The sequence below is a fragment of the Oncorhynchus tshawytscha genome, linkage group LG09 (genome assembly GCF_018296145.1).
Source record: "Oncorhynchus tshawytscha isolate Ot180627B linkage group LG09, Otsh_v2.0, whole genome shotgun sequence".
In the NCBI taxonomy this organism is placed as follows: domain Eukaryota; kingdom Metazoa; phylum Chordata; class Actinopteri; order Salmoniformes; family Salmonidae; genus Oncorhynchus; species Oncorhynchus tshawytscha.
In genome coordinates, this window is record NC_056437.1 from 45365020 (window position 1) to 45375516 (window position 10497).

General features: G+C 42.5%; 1 protein-coding gene across 1 annotated transcript; it reads left to right on the forward strand.

Annotated features, from left to right (window-relative positions):
* The first annotated feature begins 818 nt into the window (after positions 1 to 818).
* LOC112258030 (40S ribosomal protein S3-like) lies at positions 819 to 10244 on the forward strand. Its single transcript, XM_024432086.2, has 6 exons — positions 819 to 956; positions 1599 to 1729; positions 1962 to 2055; positions 2324 to 2418; positions 3745 to 3932; positions 9656 to 10244. The coding sequence occupies exons 1-6, from the start codon at positions 873 to 875 to the stop codon at positions 9853 to 9855; spliced, it is 792 nt and encodes a 263-aa protein (XP_024287854.1). The 5' UTR covers positions 819 to 872; the 3' UTR covers positions 9856 to 10244.
* The last annotated feature ends 253 nt before the right edge of the window (positions 10245 to 10497 follow it).

Below are 10497 nucleotides of genomic sequence, written 5' to 3' on the forward strand. Positions count from 1 at the left end.
TCCAACGACTGTCAATCCAACATCTTAACTCGTATTTCCCAAACTCGGTCCTCAGGACACCAATGGTGCGCATTTTGTTTTTTCCCCAACACTACACAACATATTCAAATGATCAAACCTTGATTAGTGAATCAGCAGTGTAGTGCCAAAACGTGTTTGTGAATCCCTGCCTTGACAGTATGGAAATAGGTTTGGACCACACAAACCCAACAGTTACTAGCCAGCTAATTACAATCCAACTTTGTTCCGTTGTTGTTGAGTTCGTTCTTGTGCAGGGGTGGGCAATTCCATCCTCGAGGGCCTGATAGGTGTGTAAACTGGGGCAAAACTGTGACACCAGACTCCAATAATCACCTAATCATGATCTTTAGTTTAGAATGCAATTTGATTAATCAGCTGTGTTTGCTAGGGATGGAGAACACGTGTGACACCAGTCCCCGAGGGCCTTATTGGAGTTGCCCACTCCTGTTCTAGTGGCATGCTAACGTCTGCATGTTAGCTAACATTTGTGTCTTCCTTTCACAGTAAACACACTTTAAGCGTGTGTTTAGGTAGAATAGCTTAAATACCTACAAAATGTAATTGATCTGGAATGTTATACCAATCTATTTATTTCCGTCAAGTAGTGTACGTTTTAGCTTTGTTGTTTAAAAAATATATACTTTCAGCTGTGTTTGAATCTGTTGTGTAGTGTTGGGGCAAAAACCAAAGACAACAGAGCTAAAACAGACAAACTAAAACGTACACTACTTGACGGATATAGAATTGTATAACATTCCAGATCAATTACATTGTGTACGTATTTCAGCTATTCTACCTAACGCAGTGAGGAATCTGGGAATGTGCATGCGTTTAAATGAAAACAATAGCATATGGTTATTTCCGGGAAGCAGGAACAGTCTTTCCGGTCTATGACACGTCCAAAGATGGCAGTGCAAATATCTAAGAAGAGGAAGGTTCGTACCGATGTATCTTTAGTTTGAGAGATTTCAGTTCACATATATAGAAAACACCCTTATAGTTAAGAAGTTAGTTACTGCGGTAACATGTCTTGTAATTAGATGTACAATTTTCCGAAGTTTTAATTTTTTTTAAAGCTACGGCTGGTGACCTAGCATGCTAGGCAGCACGCGCACATGATCCCATACTGTAGTGTTTAAATCTATTCTTCATTGACCAGTGTAGTTTTCTAAAGATGTTAACTAACTAGTTACTTTGCTAACCCACTGGTACCTTTCTTATCTACAGCTTCAAAATGTCAATCAATCCCCAACCTGCAGGGTATTCTCCTGGCCATGCAAGTTTAGTTCGTACAATATTACTATGCCAGTTTTCCATAAAACAACAACATGCCACCGTGATGCCAGATAATGTGTGCGTCGGTAAAATAAGTTGCCTCCGGATATATGGGGTTTTCTCGGTTCTAATGTGATCAAAGTGTACATGTTACATTCCAATCTTTACTTTGGTTAGACGTGTCCTTTGTAAGTCTACTGATTGTTGCAATGAGCAGCTAGGATGCTGTATTTCAAACGGGCCCTGCTAAATTACTTGCTGATTACCTCACTCACACTCCTCCTGTCTTCATATTTTTACAGTTTGTCGCTGATGGCATCTTCAAAGCTGAACTGAACGAGTTCCTCACCAGAGAGCTCGCTGAGGATGGCTACTCAGGTGTGGAGGTTCGTGTCACCCCAACCAGGACCGAAATCATCATCCTGGCTACCAGGTGAGTCCAAAAACCTGGAGATCAAAACCACAGGACTAGTGGTTCTGGCACAGGACTAGTGGTACTGGCACAGTCTACTCCAAATCAATGCCTCAAAAGTAGTCTGTCAAGATGAATCCACACATGGTTGTGCATGTCCAGCTACATGCCTGACCCCCCCCCACTGCTGTTGAGAGCCAGTGAATTGACTCAAACTGTTGAGGTGCCAACAGACCAAATACTCTTTCTCCAGGACACAAAACGTTCTTGGTGAGAAGGGGCGTCGTATCCGTGAGCTGACTGCAGTGGTGCAGAAGAGGTTTGGCTTCCCAGAAGGCAGTGTTGAGGTAAGGTAGGCTTGGTTTCAGACACCAATTGTCATGTTATGGGCATGATAGATCTCTATATTTTTGTTTTCATTGCTTCGGGATCATATTTTAGGGGTGGTGGATGACTATAAAGTTAATATTTGCTTGTGGCTCATTCCTTGTCAAATACGACCAGAAATTCTATCATTGTCATCTGGTCCCCTAAACACTTTCTACTCTGTGAAAGTTTGCAACATACTGTGAGTGTGGTTATATAACTGTCCTTGTCTGTTTTTCTTGGCATCAGCTGTATGCTGAGAAGGTTGCTACTCGTGGTCTGTGCGCCATCGCCCAGGCAGAGTCCCTGCGCTACAAGCTTCTTGGGGGTCTGGCTGTCCGCAGGTGAGGATTTTTGCCCTGTGTTTTCTCGTACTAACTATGGTTAGTACTTAAAGGTTTGTATTAGTTACTTTTTTATTTAACTAGGCAAGTCAGTTGAGAACAAATGATTATTTACAATGACGACCTACCAAGAGGCAAAAAGCCTCCTGCGGGGACAGGGGCTGGGATTAAAAATACATTAAATAAAAAAAATATAGGACAAAACACGCATCATGAAAAGAGACAACACTACATAAAGAGACCTAAGACGACAACATAGCAGCAACACAACATGGTACAAACATTATTGGGCACAGACAACGGTACAAGGACAAGAAGGTAAAGACAATAATGCATCATGCAAAGTAGCCACAACTGCCAGTGTTAATGATTTGAGTATTTTTCTCTCTCCAGCTTTAAAGCAATTTTCCTGCAATTCTACACATTTTGCCATGGAGCTGAGAGAAAATGTTGCACTTTTAAAGATGTCCTGCAATTCTATGCATTTTTCTACGGCTAATGCTGTGTTCTTTTGATCAAACATAATTAACAAAATCAATACTGCTAAATTAACTGTTTTTGGAATGTTCAATTCTCCCTGACTAGTTTTGTATTTTGTTGATTGTTAGTTTTCAAAGATTATATATATATTTTTAAAGTCCATTTATCTTTCCTACATGCTTAGTCTGGTTTTAGGGGTTATAAGTTTACACTGAAAGTGTTTTTCATCCTGAGAAGTTGTGTTCATTTTTTAAAAATCTCTTTTTTTTTTACTCTGCTCTAAATTTGGAGATGCAACTATACTGGCCCTCCCAAATATTTCAATGGCAAAAAATCTCTGCTATATATTTTTTAAATGCAACTACTTAGCGGGTAAAATGTATAAGCACTGGCAACATTTCAAACTCTAAGATGTTTGTGGAGTATGTCAAGTGCTGTGAAAATGTTACCTTTTGTTTCCAGTTGTGTACTGTAAGCTTTTTGGTTTAAGCCCTTTTTCACTTTAAAACGCGAATGAATATTTTTCATGTACTTGAACGGACATTCTTAATACCCATCCTGTCAAACCTTAAAGATAGTGAAGTGATGCAGTGGTATGGCATACCTCTTGTGACTTCAGTTATTCTTTTAGGTGTTAGTTGAAACTGGAAGATCCCAGTGTTTGAGCGCAATCTCATCTTTTACAATATTTTACACACTACTCTAAAGGGTGGGATGAATAGAGTTTAGGAGATCAAGACTGCGATTATCTGTTGTATATTTTCCATGCCATTGTCTGGCAGAGTTGAAGACCTGGGACTTGTAAGATAATATGGTGTTTTAATTCTGCTTGTTTTGGTGTTGCAGAGCCTGCTATGGTGTCCTGCGCTTCATCATGGAGAGCGGATCCAAGGGTTGCGAGGTGGTGGTCTCTGGAAAGCTCAGGGGTCAGAGGGCCAAGTCTATGAAGTTCGTGGATGGCCTCATGATCCACAGCGGAGACCCCGTTAACTACTATGTCGATACTGCTGTCCGCCATGTGCTGCTCCGTCAAGGTGAGGTCACCCTGGGGTTTTATGCCTGATTCACACTATAGGCCCAAGCTGTCTGGACTGGCCTTTTTACGCATCCACCATGGTTGCTGTCCGTTCCAATGTGGCAATGTCCCAATGATCTTATTCGTCCCAAAGTGTGTAATGCTTGCTTGTTTACTTCCCTTAACTGATTTGAAAGGAAATGACTGCTATAAGACATGGTGGAAACTCCCTCTTTGTTTTTTTTTTTTTTTTTTTTTAAGTATGCAATGAATGCACACTTCAAGAGGCGATTATTATTGGGATGCACACAGTGAGAAGAAATGACCCAAGCTATCTCCATATGGTTCGGATCGGCCCTAGAGTGTGGATCGGGCATTAGATGGGCCAGGTCAAGACTAGTGTTGCACAGTATACTGGTACCACAGTAGTAGCACGATACCAAAATGTCTTGATACTTATGTTACCAAAATTTTTGAATACCGTAGTACCGTTTCATGATACTACCACATTTTTCAGCCCTACCGATTTAAAGAACCTGTCGGCGTCGGTTATAAACATGTTATGAAGTCTGTTTCGTTTAAGCAACAGGCTCTAAATCAAATGTATTTATAGAGCCCTTTGTACATCAGCTGATATCTCAGTGCTGTACAGAAACCCAGCCTAAAACCTCAAACAGCATGCAATGCAGGCGAAGAAGCACGTTGGCTAGGAAAAACTCCCTAGAAAGGCCAAAACCTGGGAAGAAACCTAGAGGAACCAGGCTATGAGGGGTGGCCAGTCCTCTTCTGGCTGTGCCGGGTGGAGATTATAACAGAACATGGCTAAGATGTTAAAATATTCATAAATGACCAGCATGGTCTAATAATAATAATAATCACAGTAGTTGTCGGGGGTGCAGCAAGTCAGCACCTCAGGAGTAAATGTCAGTTGGCTTTTCATAGCCGATCATTAAGAGTATCTCTACCACTCCTGCTGTCTCTAGAGAGTTGAAAACAGCAGGTCTGGGACAGGTAGCACGTCCGGTGAACAGGTCAGGATTCCATAGCCGCAGGCAGAACAGTTGAAACTGGAGCAGCAGCACGGCCAGGTGGACTGGGGACAGCAAGGAATCATCATGCCAGGTAGTCCTGAGGCATGGTCCTAGTGTTCAGGTCCTCCGAGAGAAAGAGAGAATTAGAGAGAGCATACTTAAATTCACACAGGACACCGGATAAGACAGGAGAAGTACTCCAGATTTAACAAACTGACCCTAGCCCCCCGACACAAACTACTGCAGCATAAATATTGGAGGCTGAGACATTGTGGCCCCATCTGATGATACCCCCGGACAGGGCCAAACAGGAAGAATATAACCCCACCCACTTTGCCAAAGCACAGCCCCCACACCACCAGAGGGATATCTTCAACCACCAACTTACCATCCTGAGACAAGGCCGAGTATAGCCCACAAAGATCTCCGCCACGGCACAAACCAAGGCGGGTGCCAACCCAGACAGGAAGATCACGTCAGTGACTCAACCCACTCAAGTGACGCACCCCTCCCAGGGACAGCATGAAAGCGCACCAGTAAGCCAGTGACTCAGCCCCTGTAATAGGGTTAGAGGCAGAGAATCCCAGTGGAAAGAGGGGAACCGGACAGGCAGACACAGCAAGGGCGGTTTGTTGCTCCTGAGCCTTTCCGTTCACCTTCACACTCCTGGGCTAGACTACACTCAATCATATGACCCACTGAAGAGATGATTCTTTAGTAAAGACTTAAAGATTGAGACCGAGGTCTTTGTCTCTCACTTGGGTAGGCGGACCATTCCATAAAAATGGCACTCTATAGGAGAAAGCCCTGCCTCCAGCTGTTTGCTTAGAAATTCTAGGGACAATTAGGAGGCCTGCGTCTTGTGACCGTAGCGTATGTGTAGGTATGTACAGCAGGACCAAATCAGAAAGATGGGTAGGAGCAAGCCCATGGCTCTAGTCTCTTGTATGTTCATGTGCAATAATATCCACATCACTTTCATGCGCATATCACGTGTGGCGGCTGTAATCAGCCAGCCGCATCCTCTACCAGCCCTCGCTCACCTGCTGCCCTCTGTCTGCTCTTCATGATCATCTATTCCTCCATAAGTTTTTAAAATATAATTTTGCCTTGATGGCAAATGGGGATGCAGACCCTGAGTCTTGATTTGTTACATTGGAGCAGCAGGCAGAGCAAGCAATGTTGACACATTGTATAAATTCATCACCTGTTATAACCAAGAGCACAGGCCAGTCTGAATAGATTTTATAATTTCACTGTCATGCAGCCTCTGAGTGCCAGAGAGGGCATAGAAAATGGCTTGTCTCTCGCCAAAACGGTAAAAAAACATGACCCTTATTACCGGAGATGCCTTTAGTGCTTTCCATTGTGATTCGCGTGATATTTAATTTCACAAACCATGTAGCAGGCTGTTTTAAACTAATCCTGGGTCGCAAATTATTGGTTTGATAACAACCAACGTTCAGTCAGTTTACCTAGCTAACTAACAACCTGGTAACTTAACAGCAAATTTGATTAGCACAGGAAGAAAAGGGTCGGAAACTCATGAGATGTGCTTCAAAGGAAGGTTTCATATAGGGCTAATGTAAGCCTAAACTACAGTGGGGCAAAAAAGTATTTAGTCAGCCACCAATTGTGCAAGTTCTCCCACTTAAAAAGATGAGGCCTGTGATGTTCATCATAGGTACACTTCAACTATGACAGACAAAATTAGAAAAAAATCCAGAAAATCACATTGTAGGATTTTTTAAATGAATTTATTTGCAAATTATGGTGGAAAATAAGTATTTGGTCACCTACAAACAGTAGGCTCTCACAGACCTGTAACTTCTTTAAGAGGCTCCTCTGTCCTCCACTCATTACCTGTATTAATGGCACCTGTTCGAACTTGTTATCAGTATAAAAGACACCTGTCCACAACCTCACAGTCACACTCAACTCCACTATGGCCAAGACCAAAGAGCTGTCAAAGGACACCAGAAACAAAATTGTAGACCTGCACCAGGCTGGGAAGACTGAATCTGCAATAAGTAAGCAGCTTGGTTTGAAGAAATCAACTGTGGGAGCAATTATTAGGAAATGGAAGACATACAAGACCACTGATAATCTCCCTCGATCTGGGGCTCCACGCAAGATCTCACCCCGTGGGGTCAAAATGATCACAAGAACGGTGAGCAAAAATCCCAGAACCACACAGGGGGACCTAGTGAATGACCTGCAGAGAGCTGGGACCAAAGTAACAAAGCCTACTATCAGTAACACACAGTGCCAGTCGTGTCCCCCTGCTAAAGCCAGTACATGTCCAGGCCCGTCTGAAGTTTGCTAGAGAGCATTTGGATGATCCAGAAGAAGATTGGGAGAATATCATATGGTCAGATCTTTTTGGTAAACTCAACTCGTTGTGTTTGGAGGACGAAAAATGCTGAGTTGCATCCAAAGAACACCATACCTACTGTGAAGCATGGGGGTGGAAACCTCATGCTTTGGGGTTGTTTTTCTGCAAAGGGACCAGGACGACTGATCAGTGTAAAGGAAAGAATGAATGGGGCCATGTATCGTGAGATTTTGAGTGAAAACCTCCTTCCATCAGCAAGGGCGTTGAAGATGAAATGTGGCTGGGTCTTTCAGCATGACAATGATCCCCTTGAAGCATTTCAAGGTCCTGGAGTGGCCTAGCCAGTCTCCAGATCTCAACCCCATAGAAAATCTTTGGAGGGAGTTGAACATCCGTGTTGCCCAGCAACAGCCCCAAAACATCACTGCTCTAGAGGAGATCTGCATGGAGGAATGGGCCAAAATACCAGCACCAGTGTGTGAGAACCTTGTGAAGACTTACAGAAAACATTTGACCTCTGTCATTGCCAACAAAGGGTATTTAACAAAGTATTGAGAAACTTTTATTGACCAAATACTTATTTTCCACCATAATTTGCAAATAAATTCATAACAAATCCTACAATGTGATTTTTCTGGATTTTCTTTCTCATTTTGTCTGTCATAGTTGAAGTGTACCTATGATGAACATCACAGGCCACATATTTTTAAGTGGGAGAACTTGCACAATTGGTGGCTGACTAAATACTTTTTTGCCCCACTGTATATACAAAATTAATCTTTCTTTTGCTCCTTAAATTCTGTTTGGTGCCTAATGTTTTAAGCTGTGAGCAATGTGCGTGTTTGTGGGAGAGGGTCTGTGTTAACTAAAGAGTAAAGAACGTTTCATGCAGTGTTTTACCCTCACTGCCACAATGACATGCAGCTCATTATGCATGTATATTCCTCCAACCAAATCACAGGTAGGCCTTTGCAAATATGAGCAAATCAGCCATTCTATTATACAGTGAAGTTAAATTGAATGTGTTGTATTGAATAGGTGTGACTGACCGCTTTTTGCATAGCACATACGCAGAACGTTTAGAAAACGCAGGGTTCGCACAAGGTGCTTAAAGTACTTGAATTTGGAACTCAGAAATTAAAGTATTGGAATACCTTAAATCAGACATTTTCACAAGTTGTTACTTGAAAAGTACTTGGATTAAAATGAGAGAACAGATAACCAAATATGTTCATGAAAAATATTAGAAAAATGTATTTGTTTTACAAATTAATTTCCAGGCAGACTGAGTTATTTCCTCACGTGTTTCATGCTGTGGTTGCCAGGTGAGCTCGCTCATCCCATCCACTCAGCCAGGCAGGTACAGAACTGACTGTACCTGCCTGGCAACGTCACATCGATAGCTAAAATGCTAGGCAAATGTAGATTTAATCCTACCTTTTGTGGGTATGGAACATTTCTGGGATCTCCTAATTTCAGCTCTGAAAACATTGGACCAACACTTTACACGTTGCGTCTAATATTTTTGTTCCGTATAATTTACCCACTTTTTTTTTTACAACCCCATACATCACTGGACCCAATCACCCCACACTTCTCTGCAACAACCTCCAGCTTTGTTGCCAATAGCCCCATTTACAGAGCGCCCGCGATATTCTGCTTTATCAAGCGGCGGCCATGTGCCTGCTGTTCTGGTGGCTGTTCCATGCCATTTTCCCCTCACACAAGCCACCCGCTCTTTCCCAACTAGCAACACTAAAGCTGCAGTCGGACACAAGATGTTTTTCTGTAACTTAATTAGTAGATTCCCAAATACCCAATAAAAAGTAATTCAGCTGGAATTGTGAATAGGAAATGTGTTCACCAGTAGGCATGTCTCAACTCTGCTCCTCACTACTCAAATTACCATCATTAGTACTGACTTAACACTCATATGTAGTGAAACATCGTATTATTTAGTAGAACTTGTAAGGTAGTGATGAATACTGTTTTTCCCCCATGAGGTTGTGGCAATATATTGCCACCTGGTGGCAACTAGAAACAATTGCATAATATTAACTGTTACAAATTGATGGTCCTTGAAAATAGATATTAGTACTTGAAAGTCCTTACTTGACTTGCCACTGTCTGTACGAATCCTGAAAACGGGAACACGCGTCTGTGGGGGGTGAACAGGACACTAGGTTGCTGATTTCCCCCTATGGTATCGCAATACTGCTTGGTATCGTGATAATTGGCCTGGTATCGTTAGTACAAGGTTTGTATAGTGACAACACTAATCAAGACAAATTGTCATCTTATGGAACAGGACTAGAAATGATAAGTGGTAAAATGGTGTCAAATATTTGAGGTGCAATCTGTTCTGCCTGTCCAAAGGTGTGCTGGGGATCAAGGTGAAGATCATGCTGCCCTGGGATCCCAGCGGTAAGATCGGCCCCAAGAAGCCTCTCCCCGACCACGTGAGCATCGTGGAACCCAAGGACGAGCAGGTCCCTTCAACCCCCATCTCAGAGCAGAAGGGAGCCAAGCCGGAGGCCGCTGCCGTCGCACCTGCGACACCCGTCTCTACAGCATAACCATGAGGGAGACCCAAACCAGAGTCACAATTTTCCCAGTGTAAGGCAGGTTTAGCGAAGTGTTAAGGCAGGATAAGTTCCAGTACAGCTTGCACAGTGCTGCTTTGTCGTTCCCCCTGAACACAGAAACCCTGTTTCCTACTATCTCGGTCTGTCTGCATCCCACAGCTGGCAGGGAGGCTTGGTTTCAGACACCACATCGCCCGTTGACATAAATCTATGCATTTTGTTAGCATAGCCTAAAGGGAGTGCTAAAAAGGTTAAGGTAGCAAAATGTCTGATCTAATTTTCCCTATTAAAAAAAATAATAATTGAACAGGTCATCATGAGTCATCTGGAAATTCTCCAAATACGTTTTTCAATTGTTGATAAAATAATTTTAAATAGTGTCTGTAAATGTTTTCTTTGAAATGATTTGACCAAATTGCCTTTCACTATGGGAAGTTACACAATGCTTGCTTTAAAACAGAGCCTTTGCCTTTTAAAGTCACTTTGGGTATCTTGATACCCACCCCAGAGCATCTAGAATGTAGTTGCAACCTATTGCCAAACTGTTACTTTTACTTAATTTGTCATAATGGTGGTTAGCAATTTACAAGAGGCTGTGTGAATTACAATTGCATGAGTAATGTATAAAAAAAA

Bases quoted from the DNA above. Each gene is read 5' to 3' on its own strand.
- LOC112258030 (XM_024432086.2), top strand. From the start codon at position 873: ATGGTTATTTCCGGGAAGCAGGAACAGTCTTTCCGGTCTATGACACGT. The intron at 2,056-2,323 runs GTAAGGTAGGCT...TCTTGGCATCAG, and splicing joins TCCCAGAAGGCAGTGTTGAG to CTGTATGCTGAGAAGGTTGC. The intron at 2,419-3,744 runs GTGAGGATTTTT...TTGGTGTTGCAG, and splicing joins GGGGGTCTGGCTGTCCGCAG to AGCCTGCTATGGTGTCCTGC.